This window comes from Microcebus murinus, chromosome 6, assembly GCF_040939455.1.
Source record: "Microcebus murinus isolate Inina chromosome 6, M.murinus_Inina_mat1.0, whole genome shotgun sequence".
NCBI classification, from domain to species: Eukaryota; Metazoa; Chordata; class Mammalia; order Primates; family Cheirogaleidae; genus Microcebus; species Microcebus murinus.
Genome location: NC_134109.1, coordinates 93393390 through 93416203, shown reverse-complemented (window position 1 = coordinate 93416203; position 22814 = coordinate 93393390). Strand labels below are relative to the sequence as shown.

The window sequence follows — 22814 nt, the reverse complement described above, 5'->3', positions numbered from 1 at the left end:
TCCAAGAAAAGGGAGGTCAGACATGCCTTATCATGCCCTTTGCCCTTCTTGGAGACATCCTTTGTAACTCATCAACAGGCCTAAGGCTATGCAAGATAAAGCTTAAACCAAGACAAAGCTTTAATTTACTCAACAGATCTCATGAGTCTATGTTATAAAGCCTATCTTCAGGCCCAAGGGAGAAGAGGTCATGGTTACCAGTAGTTTCATAGGGGGTGATCCAAATTGCCTTTAGGGAAAATTAATTTGGGAGTGGTAACCAATGTGCTACAGTAATGCTAAACACCTGGAGACAGCTGGGAGCAGTCTGGATGAGAAATTTAACACAAATAAAAAGACGAATTAGTAAGATTAAGTGATTGCACAGGATGTGGGTGTGTGTGTGTGTATGTGTGTTTGTGTGAGAGAGAGGAGGACTTGGCTATAGGAGATTTCAGGTTTACTGCCCCTTGATCTTGTTAGGACAATTGCTTGAGGAAACTTTCCTTACAGATCGGATTACAATGTTCAACAAGTTTATGCAAGTAAGTCAGTATTTTAGCAAGTGTTTTTTTTCTTTTTTTCCAACACTGTTTTGAAGACAGCAAATGTTTTTCTTCTAAGTACATCGGTGGGAACTTTATTTTGGTTGTTATTAAAGGTTACTATCCATACAGCAGAGTGAGGAATGTGAAAGTTGATCATGCAAATTGTGTCATTCTTGTCATACTCAACTAAAACAGATTAGAGAAGCCAGGGGAGAGAGCCCTCGGGTGCATAACATTGCTCCAAGGATGTAATTGTCGGGAAGTCTGGTTGCTGAAGCTGCTTGCTGTAACCTGAAGCCAGTTTCATCTGATGGCTTCTGAACCAACCAGCTGCAACTCTAAGACTAGTTGTGCCTACCTCCACAGCATGCCAGCTCCCCAAAACTTTTCTAGTGTCAAAGAACTGTCTGGAAAAACAGGTAACATTGCTCCTTCTTATAAAACCTCCAACCTTCACTTTGTTCTTTGGACGTAGGGAAGAAGACCACCAGGTCTGTATGTATGCTACGAATTGCAATTCTTATATCCCAAATAGTATGTAAAATTTAGAGATTCGCCTCTACATATTTTATTTGACTTCGACATGAGATGCAAGCAAAGCCACGTTTAAAACAAATTTGGTAAAAGCAGCCCATTGGTAGAAGAACCTGACTATTCCTTTTTCTCATCCGCTGTCTTCGCCCTACAGGCGCAGTATTTCTTTTCATAATGGTGGCCGTCTTCCGTGACCTTTTTGCTTTCCAAGCCCACGGAGAGGGGTGGCCGTGACAGACGGGGGGGGCCCAGAACTCACGGCTCCGCGCCTGCAGACTCGGTGCCGGCCAGGTTCCGGGACTGCCGCCGACCCGCACCCACGTCAGGGCCCGAGCCGGGCCCTCGCCCGGGGCCGGCGCGTGGCTGGGCGCGGCGGGCGTCGAGGGCCAGGGACGCGGCGCACATGCCGGCGCCCGCCCCCCGCGCCCGCGAGAAGACAGGGAACCCGGACGCGGGGAGGCTGACCCGGAGCCTACCCATGAGGCAGCGCGCTGGCTGCACGAGAGCCCCCCCTTTCCCCGGCTCAGCTGCCGGCTCCGCAATGGGAGCCGCCACTGTCGCCGCAGTGTAGTTTTCCGTGCTCCTCCTTTTCCTCCTCCTCTTTCTCCTCCTCCTCAGGGCTCCAGTCAGGCCGATCCGCTCCGCTCACGGTAAGCGCCCCCCGCCCCCGCCCGCCCCGCGCTGCGGCAGGCAGAGGCCCTCCCGCGCGGCCTGCGCCGCCTCACTCCGGGGGCGCTGGGCTGGGGGTCTTGAGGCCGGCGCGGGTCGTTTGGAGCGCCCAGGGCGCGGGGGAGGAGGCCGGCTGCGCGGCGGCGGCGGCCAGACCGCCATCTTGCGTCGGCCCAGGCGGGGGAGGGATCCCGGCGCGACGCTGCGCCCGGCTGGGCTGCTGCTGGCCAGGGCCGCGCAGGCCGCCGCCGCCTCCTGCTCCTCCGCCACCTCGCCTCCCAGGCCTGTGCGCCTGTGTGTCCTCAGCCTGGTTTTGGCTCTTTTTCTCTGGAGGCAACTCCCTTTGGTCTTTCAATACATTCTGTGCTGATGTTTGGCCGAGACCATTACTCCTCACACCACAGCCCATCCCCGAGCGTCTTCCGTCGTAGGAAAGGAGACCATAGGCCCTTCGGAACTTTCAGACACAGGGCCCCTCAGTTTGCTCAGGTGACCCGTCACTCCACGATTACACCCTCATTTTTTGTCAAAGGGACTTGCCCGCTCTGCCATTGAAGTCCTGTTATTATTGTCTGCAGAAGGCGAAGGGTCCCGAGAAGCGTGGAGTTGGAGACACAATTTTCTAACTGAGCTTTTGCAGCTTTCACTTAATGAGACGGAAAGAATGATCTCACTCTGAGGTTTTAGCCTGCTCTAGAATGGAAGGAGTGCCACCCAACTTACCTCAAGTTTTAACGCTTTTAAGGAGGAATGTGCTGGAGAGGAAAAACGTCAAAGTGAACCCGTTTCTGCAAGCACGGGAGATCTTTGGCCAAGGGATTCTCTTTGTTTGCGAAGATTTGTTTAAATAAAAATTCTGTCAGCTTAAAAAAAATTGGATTTATTGGTTTGAGAGCTGGACAGAATTTGACGTTTTTGAGTGCCGTTAAACATAAAATTGAAAGCTAGAAGGAGGGTTTTCAAGTACAAAAGCCTCCAGTTAGCATTTGTGAGGTGTCCTGCTTTGGGGAATCACTGTGCCAACTCAAGCTGTCTAGACGCAGAAACCGTGCCTGTGAAGGCACTGGTTTAATTATAAAATTAAGTTAGGGCTGTGTTTTAACATCACTACAAGTACCGTTATAATTGTCTCTGGTATTTGTATCTGTCATTAATGTCAGAAACACCTGATTGTTACCTCCTAGCCCCTTTTGTAGTGGTCTCTATTGATGGAACTGTTTTGAAGGTGAGGGAACGCCTCAGGGAGAGGTCTTTAATGAGGTCACCTGGCTAGGAAAAGCCAGGGCCAATTATAGAACCTTAGGTCTTCTGACTCCTCATCCAGTACTCAAACTCACTCTAGTATGTCCCATTTTTACGGGAAGAGGTGGGTGAGAATAGGCAAGGAGGCTCACCTAAAAAATTTAAGAAATACTAATCAGTTGCTTTTTCTTTTACATTTTTGTTTTTGGGTTAATTTTTTTTAACGTGCAACTTTTTATTCAAGTAATGATTTTTTTTTTCAAACATTGAAAATTAGAAGAATAGCGGATTTGAGCACTCATACCTACCACCTAGTTCTAACAGTTGTCATTGCCATTTTGCCACATTTGCTTTGTCACACTCTTATTTGCTGTACATTTCTAAGTCCCTTGCAGATAAAACAATTCACCCCTAAATGCTATATGTGTGTTAGTGTGTGTCTCATAAGATTAAGGCATTTTTCTTTATGTTGATAACACAATACCATAGTCATGTTTAAGAAATTAAGAATATTTCCCAAAATTAAATATATGATGTAGAATATATTCACATTTCCCCCATTATTCCCAAAATATCCTTTTTAACTATTTTTGGAACCAGGATCCAATCATTTACTACATTTATTTGTCTTAGTCTCTTTTAATTTACAGTAGTTCCCTCATTTTTTTTTTTTTCCCCTAATGACATTGACTGTTTGAAGAGACCAGGTCAGTAGTCTTATAGAATAACCTATATATTCTGTATTTTACTGATAGTTCGTCCTCATGGTGTTTAAATTGTTCCCTCTTGCCCCATGTATTTTTTGGAAACTTGAAGTTAGGTCTAAAGGCTTGAGTAGATTCAGGTTTAATATTTTTTGACAAGAATACTTCACAAACATGCTGTGTACTTCATTTCATTCAACATAAAGTAGGATTGTCCTGTTAGTAATCCAAAATCTGATCTATCTTTACATTGTAAGCCTTTCCTTTTGCAATTAGCAAGTAATTTGTAGGGTGATATTTTGGCATTAGTACTTGGTATGAATTTAGCTGTAAGTAATCTGATAAACACATAGTTGGGAGCAGTGCCCTAGGAATGGGTGTTTGGGAGTTAGGAAGAAGAAGAGGGGCAATTTTGGAAGATAAGACTAAACTGTCTAGTTTAAGGAACTTGGAATTGCTGCCACCTGAAGGTATCAGAGCCTGAGGAGGCACAAAGTAAACATCAGAAAGACTGCCTTCTTTCCAAGTTTGCTTAGTACTAGTGAGCTATGATAAGTAGAAAATTTGTAAGATAGTTTGATGTTGGAGGATTGCGAATCTCAGTGTCCCCCCACTTCAACTAGAACATCATTCCAGTTAGGCTACTAGTCCATTCCTTTTTCAGTCTAGTGTTTTTACTACTCAGGATTGGCTTTTTTAGTAAAGAGAGAGAAGGGCAAAAGAAAAAATATAATTTTGTACTTCCTCTCTCATGCTTGTTTTCTTTATTCAAGAGAAAATTTAGAATCATAACAAGAATTTTTTTTCTATACAGATTGGGCAGGGAATGTACCTAATAGGAATAGCAATATTTGTAAATGAAAAATAAACTATAGTCTTAGGTGACAGGAAATTGGAAATTTATGTTGAAAACATATTTTGTTATTTCAAAAGCAACTTTTGAAAGATAAATACTTACAACATAGTCACTAACTAAACATGTAATCCTAAATAGTTTTTTTTACCTCTTCCTGCTTCAGAGAGGGGCTCAAAAATATTTGGTTTTTCAGTTGAATTGTTTTAAATGATTTAAATAATGACTTGATTTACTCAGTAGCTTATATCAAAAACTATGTTTAGAATTTTGGTTCATTTCTGCAAAGCCATTTTCTTTTAAGGGTTCTTTTAACCCTCAGTGTGCCAGAAAAAAATAGTTATTACTGTTTACCATCTAGATTGAAAGGGACTGTTTTTATTTTTTTACATTTTAAGTTATTTATAGAGGTAAGAATAAAGGCATAATGTAAGACAACTTATTGGAGCTTTTAATAAGAATTTAAACATAGCAAAAGTGTTTACTTAGCATATACTTAGAAAAATGAAAAACAAAAACTCTATTTCATACATTTTATTACATAACACCTGTACAATGAATATAAGTCACATTTGAATGCTTTTGGCAAATATTCTGATTATAATTGTAGCATGCTTTTTTGTTTGTTGGGTTTTTGTATCTATACAAAGAACATCTTTCCTCTCATCTTCCTACTTTGAGATTTGTGTAAAAGAACATGTGGTTAGAGGGTAAGACAGATTCTCTTCCTAGGTCTTGCAAGTTCTTATCCTAGTTGCTTGAGGAATTTCTTCTTGATAACTTACAGTTTTGTAACGGAAGCTTTTCCCATACAATGAAAACACTGTCCATACTAACATCAGTCATAAGCCACCTTCAACTCATTCTTTTGCAAGTATAGTTTCTGACCTTCTTTTTGAATATATCTCTCCTGTAGTCTTTTTATAATGCAGATCACTTAAGGTTAATTTCTGCAGAGGTTTTTGAATTCATTGGTGGTTGAGAATGTGTTGAGCTGAGAAGAGTAATTGTAGTTTTTCTTGGGACAGTAAGACCCAAGGAGTATATTTAAAATCTAGATTTTGTGCTGCTGACTTCTCTTGCTTTTCCATTTGTGAAAATTCACAGTTCAACCCTATTCTTCCAAAGAGAGCCAACTAAGGAAAGTTTCTTGCTGGATAATACTCAGCCAAGACTAAATTTGTAAAAAATTATCACAAGTTATATTTCTGACAGAAGTTTTAAATTTGTCAATTCTTATAATGCTTGTTACCCTTGGTTCTGCTCTCACCCTTTTTCTGAATCTCTGTGTAGATCTGCAAATTCCACGCCTATGATGTTTCACTGTCACGTTACCCAGATTTTTATTCCATATTTTCCAAATTTTGAAGGTGTTTATACCTGAAGTGGGTAACATAATCTGAATGCAATTAACTACAGATGCTTGTTGCATTACGATAGGGTTACATCCCAATAAACCCATCATAAGTTGAAAATATCATAAGTTGAAAATGCATCTAACATATTCAATAAAAACATTGCAAAATCAGTCATAAATCAAATATGCATTTAATACACTTAACCTACCGAACATCATAGCTTGGCCTAACCTACCTCAAACATGCTCAGAACACTTATAATAGCCTACAGTTGGACAAAATCCTCTAATACAGAGCTTATTTATAATAATAAAGTGTTCGATATCTCATGTAATTTTTGGAATATTGTACTGAAAGTGAAAAACAATGGTTGTGTGAGTCAAAATATTTTAAATTGAACTATCATAAGTCAGGGACTGTACTTACCAAGTGTTATACATGACCCTGGAACTATTTGTCTTGTAAATATTGACTTGAGATTTCAAATGCTTCCTTAATAGGTTCTAGCTTGTCATTTCTTCTGGGTCTTTTTGTATGTGCATAATCCAAATGTCATACTGTAAGCATTTTTTGAAACTTTTGGTGGTTCATAGTTTTGTTGGAGAAAGGATAGCCATCTTCTTTTCTCCACAATTGCAAGATATTTTCAATTTCAGATTTACTAATAACCAATTGGAATAATCTAATGAATTCTAAAAATTTCTATATCTTCTGTTTCTTTCCAGTCACCTTTGCATACACCTGCCTTCAACACTTGTGCACTTATGAATTTTATCAAGTAAAATTTTATCACACACATGTAAGAGATGAAAGAATACTGTCAGATATTCTTTTTATCAAAAATAGCATGGTCTATATTCTTACTGCAAAAATGCTGCATGATGAATTCCTTTCTGCTGAATGAGAATACCATATTTTCTTTTTGTTTTTAGAACTATATTATTCTCTCATTGATTGTTTAGTTTGAGAAAATTTACCTACGATAACTCATCTGAAGACTCAGTCTGAGGTTTCTATAGTCAATTTCACTGTTGTCTTTAGAGTCTAAAGTGCTTCCATCTTTGCATTCATCTTCTGGTTCATCTAATAATTGTGAATTGCCTTCCTCTGTTAATTTTCTTCTTTTCCATTATGGGCAAAAAATAAAAAATTCTGCATTCTTGACTGTATTCAGTGAAAATTAAAAGCAGATAAAGGGGACCAGGGTGTGCTACCCCCAAATATGTCTCTTTCGCATAAGGATTATTTTGAGCTGAAGACAATTGAAAATCAATAGAGGCAGGAAGAGTTCTTTGTCCTCCCCTTGTCTGCCTGAGAGCAGGGCATAAATTTCCTTTCCTGAGGTGTTTCTACTATGTAACTGGGAAAGAAGAGCAACTCTGTTTCCCTGAGATGGAGAGTTAGCACAGAGATAAGTTTGCATAAACATATTTTACTAAAATAACCCATATTTTCCATTCGTTCCCTCATATATTTCCTAGTCCCTAAAAATTGTATGTATTTTCTTTTGTTAATCTGTCTTTTCTTAGTTTAATTCACAGGCCCCTAGGTAAGAGGGTAGAGGAAACGTTTTTCCTTCCTAACACAGACTACAAAGGTGTTTTTAGTCTTCTGTACCTTTTAAAAAGTTAGTACAAAACTTTGTGCAAAATAAGAAAACTGAAAAAAAAAAAGTGAGAGAAGTGAAGGATAATGCATTAGTCTAGATTTATTTCACTATGTATCATTCTTGTAGGCAACTGAATTCTTCCATTTTCTTATTTTCTAGCAAGATTGGGATTAATTGATGAGCAATCATGAAAAATAATAGGATGATGGAATTAACAAAATATTTTCAGATTCGGCAAAAATAAAATCATAAAATCCTATAATATATCCTAGCTTTATAAAAGGATTCTATTATAGACCTATGTAGCATTAATAGTTGTAAGATAGACTGTTTTATTTAAAAGTAATAAGTAAATTTTCTGTTCTTTGATCTCTGGGAAACAATGTAAGTCATAAAATGTCAAACTTTCTAAATAGAACTACTCAAAAAAGAGAATAAAAAACTAAAATAGTTTCTTTTGTACTCTGATAGTATACTGAAGGTTAATGGTTAATTTGGACAGTTAGACATAGAGTTCCACCTCTCTCCAACACACATATTAAACCTACCTGCCTCTTTTTCTACTACTATGATAGGTTTTCCACCTATCATAAGACGTTTCTAATGAATGCAGGCAGTACTTAGAAAGTTGTTTCTTAAGGTTTCTGTTCTAAAATATTTTTGTTGTTACCAGTTTCCTCTTCCCTTCCTTCCAAGCTTTGCCTTCAGAGATCCTCTGTGATTAACTAAAACCCTGGAGGATCAAAGTGTTGTATTTAGGCTTTTTGGTTAACTGGATTAAGCCAAAAATATGTTTCACTTCAGTAATTTGCATTGTAAACCTTCCTGTTTTTCTGGTTTAGAGCAGCATGATGAACACAAAGTGATTTTAGGGATGATGTATGTTTTGCTTCTTTGTGTTTTTAAACACAATACCTTACGAATAATTAATGCTCAATAGATACTTTTCCTTAATGTGTTTATCACTTGAATATTCCCTACCAGTTTAAAATTGTTGTTTTACTCAATTGGTGTATTGGTATATAACTTACATTTTTTTTTTTTTTTTACCAAGTAGTATAGTAATTTTAGCCCTCTTTTTAAAACAAAGGCTTTAACTTAGTTTATCTAGTGTGGTAGTTCTCTCAGAGCAGTCTGGGGTTTGAGATACTTTTAAGGGTTTAACTAGGTTCTTCCTTTACCACTCAGCCTTTTTTTGTGAGGCTGGATTTTCTTCAGCAGAACATGTAGTGTAACAGATTGAATGCAGAAGTTGATAAGAGAATCCAGCTGTCTTTATTAAAACGTATTAATGAGATTTGCAAAATGTAAAACAATACCATTCTTCTCTGAATTTTTGGTTTTAAGAAATATTTTTATAAAAATATTTACATTAATTTATAGTGCTTTTATTATTGTCATTTTAGTCTGGGCTAGAGTGCGGTGGCATCAGCCTAGCTCATAGCAACTTCAAACTTCTGGGCTCAAGTGATCCTACTGCCTCAGCCTCCCGGGTAGCTGGGACTACAGGCACGCGCCACCATGCCCAGCTAATTTTTCCTATTTTTAGTTGTTTGGCTAATTTTTTTCTATTTTTAGTAGAGACAGGGTCTGGCTCTTGCTCAGGCTGGTCTCGAATTCCTGAGCTCAAGCAATCCTCCCGCCTCGGCCTCCCAGACTGCTAGGATTACAGGCATGAGGCACTGCTCCCAGCCTATTATTGTCACTTTAAAGTAAATTAATACATATTTTAAAAAATCTCCAGCAAGAAAAAAATCAGATAACACCATAAAAAGTGGGCAAAAGACATGAAAAGAAACTTTTCAAAAGAAGATAGACTAATGGCCAAAAAACATGAGAAAAAATGCTCCACATCTTTATTCATCAGGGAAATGCAAATCAAAACCACAATGAGGTATCACCTAATCCAGTGAGAATGGCTTTTATCAAAAAGGCCCAAAGCAACAAAATGGTGTCCTCTGTGTCGTAATGCAGAACATTCACACATTGCTGGTGAGACTGAAAACTAGTACAACCTCTATGGAGAGAATTATGGAGATACCTCAAAGAACTAAAAGTAGAACTATCATTTGATTGAGCGATTCCACTACTGGATATTTACCCAAAGGAAAAAAAGACATTTTATGAAAAAGACACCTGCACCCAAGTGTTTATAGTAGCATAGTTCATAATTCCAAAGATGTGGAAACAACCCAAGTACACATAATATGAGTGGATTAATAAAATGTGGCATAGGTATACCATGGAATACTACTTAGCCATAAAAAATGGTGAACTAATAATCCCTGTTAAATTAATGTAGATGTAACTGGAGACCATTCTTCCAAGTGAAGTATCACAAGAATGGAAAAACAAACACTTCATGTATTCACCATTAAATTGGAACTAGTTAAAAAAAGAAAAAAAAAAGTTTGGGTGTGCTGGTCTCCACAGGCTGGCAGAGGAGGAGAAACTTGGGCTTTGGCTTCCTTCTTCCCGTGTGCTGGCTTCCATGTGGTTGGTCTTGGGTAAATGAGTTCAGTTCTAGGCACTACAGGAGCCTAATAATAGTAGGTCCTACATGTTTACTGTTAGAAATAAATGATATACCACCTCTCTGTGCTTTGTAAGCACTACCTTCTACCAAAAAAAAAAAAAAAAAAGATTTCCAGGTTTGGGGTTTATGGACTCATGAGTAAAGAGTATGTCCTTAAAGGTTAATCAGCCACACACCTTTCTGGGTCAGATTTGGGGTTTCTTCAGCATTACAACTGAATGCCTTTCAGTTGATTTGCATTTTGACTAGAGCTAGTTACCAAAGCAAAGATGATTAGCCTTTGAACTAATTTGCCGCTTGCTTTTAGGCTAGCCTCCTGTGTGTTTCTTATTTTGTGGTTACCTTTGGCAAGTCTAAGAAGCAAAGCCTGGAGGGTTTTGGGAGGAGTCTGGGGGTTTTAGGTATATTCTAATCTCTATTGTGTCTCCTACCATGTTTTCTCACTCACTGTGCTTTTCCCATTCAATGTTTAAGATTACCTGACTTTCAACTATACAGGATTGCTGGTTGCTGCCAAAAGGGCCCTCATAAGCAAAATGCAACATGGAAATAGCTTTATTACATTTTATGGGAAAAATAAGTAATAGATCTCACACCATATTGAATAGTAAAAGGTAAATCAGGAAATTGCCATTTCTTTTGTTACATTGCGTTGTTAGTATGTGTTCACTTGAGAAGTTACACAAGAGATGTCTTTGTATCCTTTGCTTTCTTTTATTGTAGTGTTTTAGAGATGGTAAAGTGTATTCCCTATTAAAATATTTCATCATCAAAACAAATACTCCTTTGAGTTAGGTGGTATTATCATCCATCTTTTACAGGTAAGGAAATTGAGTCTCAGAAAAAGTTCATTTTTTTTCACCGGAATACTTGGTGTCAGGTACTGCATATTCATTTTATAAAATATGATGCCTTGGTCTTCCCTCACTTCAGCCTTAGCCTTTCTATCTCAAAATTACATGCTGTCTTCTACTTGGGGCTAGATAATGCAGGCTATTGTAGCCTCAACTACTGTTAGAAACACTGGCTGTTAGAACATTTGGCCTATTCTGCCCCTTACTGCACTCTGGAAGCTTTTAGTGCTAGGATAACCTAACCCAGCTCTGCATGGGTTGGTGGAGAGTTATTCAAGAGTTGGGAATTGATAAGTGACACCATGAATGCATTATTTCAGAAAATTGTAGAATTTGGTGGCTCTGTATAGCACGGATAAAAGCAAAGAGATCTGGATGTTGAGAGACCGATTAAAGATAGTCCCTGAATTAATATGGTTCAACTTAAGATTTTTTGACTTTTACCATGGTGAATGCCATATGTATTCAGTAGAAACTGTACTTTGAATTTTGAAGTTTGATCTTTTCCCGGGCTAGTGATATGTGGGTAAAATGCTATCAAACAGCATCATATGCTACAGAGAAATCTTTCATGAAAAAAAGAGTTAATTGATGCCACAAACTTCATTGTTACCTTATTTTAAGAAATTGCCACAACCACTCTAGCCCTTAGCAACCACCACCCTGACTAGTCAGCAGTCATCAACATTGAGGTAAGACCCTCCACCAGCACAAAGATCGCTGAAGGCTCAGATTGTTAGCATTTTTTTTAGCAATAAAGTATTTTTTAACTATGATATGTACATTGTTTTTAAAACATAATGCTATTACACACTTAATAGTACTGTATATTATAAACATAACTTTCATTGCTCTGGAAAACCAAAAATTTTGGGTGACTTGCTTTATTGTGATATTCACTTTATTGTGGTGGTCTGGAACAGAGCCCATAATATCTCCAAGGTATCCCTGTACTGAATTAGAGGTAAGTTTAAGTATCCAGATGGCAGTTTTCAGTAGTAAAAGAGAAGGGACTAGAGCTTAGTTGAGATATCAGAGGTTGGACAGGTGAATATTTGGTGATTTTATTGGCTGCTACTGAAAAGTGATAGCTGGAACTATGGAATTTATTAGATTTGTCTTTTAGGGAACAGTTTGTGTAGGGCTGAAGTCTAAACTTTGTGGAAAACCTTTTTAAATTTTATTTAAGGAGGAAAAGATATGGAGAATCTGTAGAGTTAAAAAGGAACAGGTGAGTATGCCAGACTGTTGGTGTATAGAAAATTACTGAGCAGGATATTTCAAGAAGTGGGGTTGAAATAATTGCAAAATAAGTAAGGAAAGTGAGGAAAAGATAATTGGCTATTGGGAGGGTTTTGGGGATCTTCAGTTAGATATTTTGGTATCTACTGCAGAGCACTGTGCAGTAGATAATGCTGTAGCTTTTCTGCTGTGCTCAGTTCAGTTTTGAGTGACAAAGTGGGTAGCAATAACTAGAGCAAATTGTTTGCAGCCTAGATCAGGTGTACAGGGGTTTTAGTTGGATGCATAGGAGGTGATGCAAAGAGATATTCCCTGTGCCTTGTGTAGACAAGATTCCTTTTATATAGAAGCTTTTAAATGACTGCTGATTTCAATTGATTTGTAAATTTAAGCAGTCTGCTGAAGCATAGACTTTCTACTTATTAATATTACATTAAAGATTTTGGGGTTAATAAAAATGTTAAAATTCTAAAAAGTTGATTTATCATGATGCTATGATAAAGAATATTTGAGATCTTTTATCTGAATCAATATCTGTGAAGTGGATTTTCATATCATTGGGAGTTTTTATTTAAACCATCAAGCAGCTTTATTAAAATGAAATTTGTATTGTTTATTTAAGATTATTGACTATTGCTTTTTTTTGGGAATTTACTTGTTTTGAATTAGCTCAGAAGAATTTCATCCTCAGTGTTGATCTTCAACCCAACTGCTTCATTCATTATGTTGTACTTGAAAATTTCTTTTTTTTTTCTTTTCTTTCTTTTTCTCTTTGCCATCAACATCAGACCAAGTACTTGAAAGTTTCTAAAAAATATTTGGATATAGTAGGTTGTTTACCAAAGTATTTTAGTCTTAATTCCAGAAAAAAGTTCTATAATTCTGCATTTCAATTATGACAGGTTTTTTTGCTTAATAAAAATCTTTACGTCTAGATAGAAATTTACATACTTCTAGATGGAAATGTTTGCAGTATTAAGGTTGGAAGGGTCCTTGAGGGAATCTTGGAAGTGACCATTTTCTATCACATAATGCTTGAATTTTTCGTATTTTTTTTTTTTTTGGTGGTGATCTTTTTCACCTACAGTTCTAATTGTTTTGTTCTTATTTTGAGACAAAATCTCAATATAGGTTCTAAAACCTAATTGTTTTGTTCTTATATTGAGATCAAATCTACCTCTTGTAATTTTAGTCTTTTGTTCTTAGTGGAGGCAGATAATGTGTTTGAACTCTGAATCCTTGCCCCACCACTTAATTGTGTTATATTGGGCTAGGTACTTACTCTCTATAACTCAGTTTCCACAGCTCTAAAGGGCGGGGTGATAATAGTGTTCACCTCCTACAGTTTTTTGAAGATTAGGTGGGAAATCATGTATGCATTTAATTAATGTTAGCTAATGTAAATAATTGTATAATAATTTTTATTATCTTATAATTTATAATGATAACTTATAGATTATAATGAATAAAATAGTTATTTTCAAGCTCATCACTAGGAATGAAATTCTCCAGTTTATTCAAAACAAGAAAATATTATTATTACTGTTATTATTACCACTTGAGCCACAAAGAACAAGTCACCTTCTTTCCTTCTTTCTTATGACAAACAAAATATCTGTAAACAGCTTTTACTATCTCAGCCTGACAGTCTCATATTTCCTAGGTTAAATATGTTTAGTCCTTTCAACTTGACCTAGACAGAGCTCTAGTTCTGAATTCCTTGTAGTGGGCATCTATCTGTTGTTTTTACCATCCAACATCCATTCACCCTTACCTTGGTAACAAAGTCTTGATTTTCCTTTGGAAAACCATCCCTTCCTCCAGTCTTTACTTTTTTTTTTTTTTGAGATAGTCTCCCTCTGTCGCCAGGGCTAGAGTCCCCTGGCGTCAGCCTCGCTCACAGCAGCCTCAAATTCCTGGTCTCAGGTGATCCTCCTGCTTCAGCCTCCTGAGTAGCTGGGACTGTAGGTGAGTATCACCACGCTGGGCTAATACTTTTTGCTTTGTTGATTGAGATTCTACCTCTGGTACCAGGGAGAGAATGTGATGTAGGCCTAAACTTGTCACAGTCCCTTAGCACGCCCTTAGTGATTGGCTTAGAGAAGGGCATATGACTTTAGCTTAGCAAATCAACTTGAATAAGAGCTCATCTTATTATCATTGTTCTGAACTTGAATCTTGAAAGTTGGTTGGAGCTATTATAATCAGTCTCATTCTTATATCCTTTTAGAGGATACAATCAACATAGAGGAAGTAAAGCCCAGGAAAAGAGAGAGAAAAACCAGATTCACATGACATTGTTTGAATCATGCATGTAGTTATTTCTATAAATGAGTTAATAAATATCATTTTGCATAAGCCTGTTCGAGTTGGGTTTTCTGTTATTCACAGTTGAAAAAGTTGTGGCTGGCTGGTCCGAGTGCAGTGGTTTTTACAACTAATTGATCACAACCAGTTACTGATTCCTTTGTTCCTTTTCCACTTCCAGTGCTTCACTTGACTAGCCTATACAAAAGAAAATCACCTGTAATCCTAGCATGCTGAGCAGCCATGGTGGGAGGATTGCTTGAGGGTCAGGAGTTTGAGACCAGCCTGAGCAAGAGTGAGACCACATCTCTACTAAAAACAGAAAAACTTAGCTGGGTGTGATGGCACCTGCCTGTAGTCCCAGCTACTCTGGAGGCTGAGGCAGGAGGATTGCTTGAGCCCAGGAGTTTGAGGTTGCTGTGAGGTAGGCTGACGGCATGGCACTCTAGCTCGGACGACAGAGCAAGACTGTCTCAAAAAAAAAAAAGAAAAGAAAATTAAGAGTCATGGTTGTCATGGCCAATAGATAGTATTCCAGTTGAAGATTGATCAATATGGACTAGCGTAAAACTACCATCTCTTTGATTTTAGACTCAGATTCTGTCATTTTGACACTGTATCACAAACTGATATAAGTTCCTGCTTATTGCTTCTTGGCCTTTTGGCTAAGATTAAGTATATCTGTTCTTATCAGTTTAAAATCCCTCAGTGGCTTTTCATTGCTCTTAGGATAAGAACAAATTTCTCTGACATGGTCTATAGGGTGTTTTATTGTTTGACTCCTGCCTATCTCTGCTGTCTTATCTCTTACTATATAACTCCTTGCTTCTGTTTTTATGGTCATGATGGTTTCTTTTTGGTTTCTCATGTTTGCTCTGTTCTCTCCTGCCATAGGTCTTTTGCACATACGTTGTTTCTTCTGCATGGAACCGTCTCTTCCTTCTCTTGTTTACCTGGTTAACTCCCCTCTTTTCTTCAGATAACAACTTAATCATCACTTTTTTAGGGAAGCCAGTTTTGATTATGCTAACATAATTCCAGATTCATTGTACTTATCATTCTCATGTCTTTTTATATGAGTGTTTATCCTTATTTCTAGAGCATAAGATTTGTGAGTGCAACAACTAAGTATTAGCCTTTGTTCATTATTGTATTCTGGCATATAAGTATAGTTGACATATATGTATATCTGACATATAAGTATAGTTGTCCCTAAGTATCTGCAGGGGGATTGGTTCCAGGACCCCCATTGATACCAAAATTAGAGGATGCTCAAGTCTTTTATATAAAATAGCACAGTATTTGCATATAACCTATGTGAATGCTCCCTCATACTTTTAAATCATCTCTATAATACTTATAACTAATATAATGTAAATACTTTGTAAATAGTTGTTATATTTTTAAAATTTGCATTATTTTTTGTTGTTACATTATTATCATTTTCCCCCCTGAATATATTTGATCCATGGTTGTGGGTGTGGAACCCACTGGTATGGAGGGCCAGTTGTATACTTTTTAAATGAATGGCTAACCTTTTTGACTCAAAGGTCTTTTGGTAACCAAAACTGGTAAGCAATACATCTCAATTTGTATTTTTGTGAATTTTGTCTTTGGGGCAAATACAAACTATTATTTTATCATTCATTCTCTTGTTGAGATCTTTTAAAGCCTCATTCTGTTAGATAACACACATTGCACTATCTACTCATATATAAACTTAATCTGCACACAGTATGGCAGATTTAATTCAAATCATTGCTCTAAATATTGCCGTTTGTTAAGTCTTACAAGGTATTGGAATGCTCTTCTTATCCCTTAACCATATTTGTATCTTCAATCACTGCTGTTATCTATTGTATTGTATCCAAACTCTGGTGAGTAGGTTTAGAGGGTGGGACAGGAGAGGGAATAGTATTCTTACTTTTTATTCTATACACTTAATATGTTTGAATTATTTTCAATGAACATGCTTTATTTTTTAAAGAAGTACTAATGAAAAGAAAACATTTTTCCATTAAGGATTAATGCATGTTTCTTCCATGGTAGGTCATTTCCTAACCCTCCAGCTAGATGTGATTGCTTTTTTCAAACTCCTAACCTAGAGATTCTTAAGAATTCGATGCACTGTCTTATCTCCTCAGAAATTGATTATGCACAACATTTTGCAAAGTTTTTTATTCCTATGGTGCTCCCAATACCTTATCAAGAACCTTTACTGTAGCACTTTTAATTTTTATTATTATGGCAACCATCTCCTCTTTTATAAGATATTGATGTTTTTACCACAATCCTCCAATAGATGACTTCCTGAGGTAGGGCCTTTTTTCATAGCCTATTCAGTGTTAGGATTTGTGCTTTGCATTAGATAGAAAACAAGCATATCATTTTTAAAATTGTTTATATTATAATATATTTTATTGTCTTCAGAAAGTCTTGATTGTGTTCACTAACTTGGAGATTTGTTTTGGCTTTAAGGAATCCATTTGGATTTCTCCTAATTTCAGGGAATAAAAGTGCTAATTGTTTGATAAGCTACCTTCAGAGAATGAAGTTTTTTGTATAAGTTAGAAGATGGGCAGAGTAAACTGGCCTAATTACCCTAGGCTTATTCTTGGAATTAGCTACAGCAACCTCTTCCAGGACCTAGATTTTCCCTATTCAAGTCCTGGTCTCATTTGATGTCCACTTCCTTCAAGACTGAGTCCCAGACTTTTCCCTTCTCTGCTTGCTTGTTCACTGTTAAGATTCCCAAATGTATAATCCTTTTTAAAAAGATATTTTATATTTTTTATTTATTTTACAAATAAAAACTGTGTGTATCCATATTCTCCCTTTTTAAAATCCTTTTCTCTTTTTCTAAATAGTGCTCATTATCCAGAGGCAATATTCTTAAAATAAAAATTAGAATTTTTCAGAAATTAGGTGAGATTTATCTTCTAAAGTCTTTTAAGATTCTATGATCTTCCAGTATTTTGTCTGTAATGTTTTAAATGCTGGTGATCAGATGTTTTTAATAATGAGCTTTGTGTGGTTGTAATGTGCCCTTTTCAAAAATAAGATTGATTTTTAATAGTAACAACTGGACTGATTCTGAAAAAGATATTTAGTTTTCTAACACCAAAACATTTTAAAAAACATTTGAGGCACAAAAGGAAGATGAAGTTTGTACAGATGGGGTCCTGCTATTGCCCAGACTGGTATCAAACTCCTGGCCTTAAGCAATCCTCCTGCTTTGGCCTGCCAAAGTGCTAGGATTACAGGAGTGAGCCACCATGCCTGGTCTATATTTCCCTTTTGTGTTAAGTTGGTCATATCTGGTTTTGGTGTTGCCAACTTCTTGGCTAAGAATGCAACCTCTAACTTATACATTTTTATGACGGGAAAGAAAACAAAGGTTGACTTTATAATTTGATTTCTTGGATTATTTCATTGAGTATATACCTTGAATTTATGGCATCTGGGAAGAAGATCTAGAATTGAACTATTCACCATATTCCTCATGTTCACTTTTGTATTTTACTTACAAGCTACTCTTTTTTATTTTTTATTTTTTTTGAGACAAGGTCTTGCTCTGTTGCCTGGGCTGGAGTCCAGTGGCATCATCATAGCTCACAGTAACCTCAAACTCCTGGGCATAATGATCCTCATGTTCCAGCCTCTTGAGTAGCTGGGATACGAGTGTATGCCACAACACCTGGCCAATTTTTCTTTTTTTTTTTTTTTTTTTTATAGAGACAGGTCTTGCTCTTGGTCAGGCTAGTCTCAAACTCCTGGCCTCCTCAAGCAGTACTCCTGCCTCAGCCTCTCAAAGTGCTAAAATTAGAAGCATGAACCACCACACCCGGCCCTCATTTTTTTTAAAGGTCTTTTTAAGAAATTATAATACTGGGATGCATGCAGAATGAAATAGCATTTTTTTCTTAATGGAAATGGTATAAGATACCATTTATACCGTTAACTAATATGTTAAGTTTTATACGTTGGTGGTTTTGAATTAGATACTTGTTTTATTCTGTGAGGTTAGTAGTATATAATTTAACAGTGTTGATAAGTTTTAGGGGTGTGTGTTGCTTTTATGAGGGTTTACAAATCTTTTTGTGCATTTTAACTAGTTTAGAAATGCTTTTTAAAAAAGATGAAAATATGGCATGATACCTTTGACAGCTACATTCCAGCAGGTATATTTATAAAGCTAAAATTTCATCATGAGAAATTTTACTGTAATGAAGATCTTATGTAGTTATGTGCCACATAATGACATTTTGGTTAACAACACTCGGCATATACAGTGGTGGTGGTCCCATAAGATTATAATGGAGCTGAAAAATTCCTGTCACCTAGTGATTTATGTTAAAGTTTCCTACAGTATTCAGTATAGTAACACTCTGTACAGGTTTGTTGCCTCAGAACAACAGGCTATGCCATATACGCTAGGTGTGTTGTAGACTATAACCATCTAGATTTGTATAAGAGCTGTACACGCCATAATCTTCTCACAATGACGAAATCGTGTAATGATACATTTCTCAGAACTTATCTCTGTCATTAAGTGATACATGACTATAGTAAAACAATTTCTAAGTGCTCAGTTGCTGGCATGTAAATTCCAGTATTATAATAGAATTGGGATCAATTTGTAGAGTTCTTTAAAATTGGCCTAGAGTTAAAAAAATGATTAAGAGTTTTGAGTGGTTTCTGTTTGCCAGACAATGAGCTATGTGCTTTACATGTATTATCTCATTTAATCTTCATTATAATCAAATGAAATAAGTGCTATTTTTAAATAATAAAATGTTTATATGGTCACATAGTGAAAATACTATATATGAGTCTCACAGGGTGTGAATTATGAATCTTAAAAATATTCTGTTTTCTTGGTACTGTTAAATCCTTAATGCTAAGCAAAAATTATGTATTTATCTACTTGGCATAAACATTATACTGATTCTAGTTTAGGGACAAGCTACTATTCAGATAACTGAGTAAAAGAGATTTAAGTAGACTTCAGAACTAGGGGGATTTAGTTAAACACAAGATTCACTAGAGTCTCTTGCAGTAATTCAAACATTTATAGCAATAACTTCTGAAATTAAAGTATTTTTTCCTTTATACTAATTCAGTCCAAATAATTTGGGAATGGAAAAGCAGGAAAGCTTGCTTTTTTCAGCCTAAGGCAAAAGAGGAATGTGAATATTGAGTTAGCTGTGTATTCCAGTATTTTAGATTTCCAGTGTCTAGGTTTTGAACTTTTTTGCTTTATAACTAAAATCGTTTTTTAAAAGCTTATTTTGTAAAATTTATGCTGTTGTGTGTGGATGGGAATTCACAGAACAAATTCGTAGTTCAAATAAAGTGGTTTAAATGTGTTTTTTGGGATAATGTTTATTCTAGCAGCATTTTAAAGGCCCAGTGAATTATAAACATATTAGATTGTAAACTTCTGAAAACCAGGATTGTGGCTTAGTCATCTATGTTTTCCCCTAGAATGTTGCATGCAGAAGGCCATGAGTAGTTATTTTTCAATTGAATTAATCTATGATGAAATATATCCAACTAATTTTCTGTTCTTTTTCAGTTAGTTAATAAAAAGCCAGAAAAACATAAACTAAAATTTATTTAAAATTGTTTTCTTAAAGAAATAATTACATTTATTTCAGAAATGTGAAGAAGAGGTAACAGTTAAAGATTAATGTCACTTAGCATTTGAAAAGTAAAATTTACTACAATATATGATGAGGTGATTACTGATTTTTATGAAAGGATACTTTAAAAAATTATTTGTCATTTACTGATTCATCATATTTCTTCAAGTAGTAAGTGCCTAATATTTTATTTATTAAATTTGGGTTTATTCAGGAATGAAATGAAACATTTATGTAAAGTAAATTGCATGTGTGTATCAAACATAAAAATTGAGCTTTTTATAGGGGAAAAGGTTAAATTAAGTATGTCTACATTTAATTTAATGAATTCCACCCTAACAGTATCTTTATTTTATAGGAAGGAAAACTGAGACGTAACTTGCTGCCTTGTCTGGAGTCACATGGTGAGTTTAGAGATCAAAATTAGATCCAACAATTTGTGAATCCCAAGTTTCATGTTTCAAAATTTGGTGTTGCTTAAGTGACTCATAAAATTGACTGATGTCATGTGTCAGTACTTAGGTGACAATTTACAGAAAGTCAACTCTGCAACTTGATGGGCGACAACCCTTTTCAACCAAAGAGTAAGTGTTGCTGACATGAGTGATACTGGTATTCGTGGCTTTTGTATAACTTTGCTTCAGGAAAAATGATGAGGTAGGGGATGTTTTCTTAAAAACACAAACTCTTAAAATTGTTCAAGTAACAAATGCTCACCTAAAAACAAATAATGTTAATAAAAAAGTGAGTGAAGTAGAAATATGAAATGTTTTCTCCTCATTCCTAGAGGTAACTACTATTATCAATTTGGCATACATGATCACATGTTTCTTCTATTCATAGACAAAAAAAATAAATTATTTCTAAAAACTTATAAAGCTATTATGTGTCTTTTAATTTTTTTCCTCAACAATGTATCATGGCTTTATTTATTTATTTATTTTTTTGAGACAGAGTTACACTTTGTCGCCCAGGCTAGAGTGAGTGCCTTGGTGTCAGTCTAGCTTACAGCATCCCCAAACTCCTGGGCTCAAGTGATCCTACTACCTCAGCCTCCCGATAAGCTGGGACTACAGGCATGCGCCACTCATGCCTGGCTAATTTTTTCTATGGCCATTTAATTTCTTTCTATTTATAGTAGAGACAGGGTCTCACTCTTGCTCAGGCTGTTTTCGAACTCCTGATCTCGAGCAATCCACCCGCCTCAGCCTCCCAGAGTGCTAGGATTACAGGCGTGAGCCACCACACCGGGCCTATCATGGCTATATTAACAATGGCAATGTCCTGTTAAAAAGAACAAGGAATTATTAAATAATGTCTTAGTTTGCTTGGGCTGCCATAACAAAGTACTACAGACTGGGTGGCTAACACAATGGAAATTGTGGGATTTTTCTCACAAGTCTTAAGGTAAGAAGTCCAAGATTAGTATGTCATAGCGTTGGTTTCTTCTGAGGGCCATGAGGAAAGGGTTCCAGGCCTCTCTCCTTGGCCGTCTTCTTATATCTTCACATGGTATCCCCTCCCACAGGTGTCTGTGTCCTAATCTCCTCTTCTATTAAGGATACCAGTCATTATGGATTAGGCCCACGCTGCTAACCTCATTTTAACTTAATTACCTCTAAAGACTGTGTTTCCAAATATAGTCACAATTCTGTGGTAGTAAGTATGTCATATATCTTTAACATATGAATTTTGGGGAAACACAATGCAGCCCATAAAATATACCAACTGGATATAAATGAAAGTTTTATTATCAGTATACAGTAGGTCTCCCTAATTGTTTAAAATTAGACATTGCCTGACTTCATCAAGTCCGTAGATTATCATGTGCTATGTGCCTACTGCCCATCTAATATGTAGGGGGAAATATACTCCTAATGAGCTCAGTTGGGACTTGGATATATAAAATTAAGATACATGAAGAAATGGTAAGCAGTTTGAAATGTATTGTAGATATTTAATTGCCTGATATAAACAGTCAGTGTGGTTTAGAATTTGAAGAAAAGTAAAATCTTATGGTTTGCTAAGGGAGTTATAATTGAACCAAGAGTTAAGAGAGGCAGGAAATGAATATTTTTTTGGGTATCTGCTTGAAGTTAGGCACATTATATGGCATTTTCTTGAAGCTATGTAATATTTTTATTACGTAGATATCATACCCATATTATACATGAGGAAAATAGATTCAAGTAATTTCTCTAGTGTCGCATGATTGGAAACAGTGCAGTGAAGATTTGTGCTGTTCAATTTTTTTTTTTTTTTTTAAGATAGCTGTAGAAGATGAATGTGCTATTCAATTTGATATCAACTACATGCTCTCTTTGCTTTAGACTGGAATGATATAGATGATATAGGTAAGAAGGAAGGATATTCTGTACAGAATAAGCAGTATAGATATTAGCTCTTGAGATACACAATGAGGATGGTGTTTCAAGTATGTAAGATATGCAAATGCTAAGCTATGAATTGCCAGTAAAAATTAGTATTTTTAATTATTTGACTTGAAGAACTCTGTCTAATTAGTAAAAGAGTACAGTTAGAGAAAAGAGGGGTCAGTTCCTGATGTTGATGTCATTTGGGAAAATGGGAAGGCGTTTTTGGGTGGGGGTAGGTGGACTAGTAAACATATAAATAACATTAGACCAAGAAATGATTTGTGACATTCTTCAGGTGAAAAATGTCTAATTTGTCTTGATGAAATAACCCCCACTTATTTCCGTATTTTATTCTAGCA

General features: G+C 36.4%; 1 protein-coding gene and 1 pseudogene across 5 annotated transcripts in view; both read left to right on the top strand.

Moving 5' to 3' along the window:
• The first annotated feature begins 1583 nt into the window (after positions 1–1583).
• The window catches only part of ZNF280D (zinc finger protein 280D), a 100316-nt gene continuing 79085 nt past the window's right edge, over positions 1584–22814 (top strand). For 2 of the 5 annotated variants that reach the window (XM_076004397.1, XM_012783060.3), the window contains exons 1-2: positions 20439–20484; positions 20596–20664. In XM_076004397.1, coding sequence (XP_075860512.1) covers positions 20637–20664 — 28 coding nt within the window. In that variant the 5' untranslated portion in view covers positions 20439–20484; positions 20596–20636. Of the gene's footprint in view, positions 1712–20438; positions 20485–20595; positions 20665–22814 lie in introns of those variants that run through there. The other 3 variants (XM_012783057.2, XM_012783056.3, XM_012783058.2) reach the window with 3 other exon arrangements.
• Positions 15081–15220, top strand: LOC142871587 (uncharacterized; annotated as a pseudogene).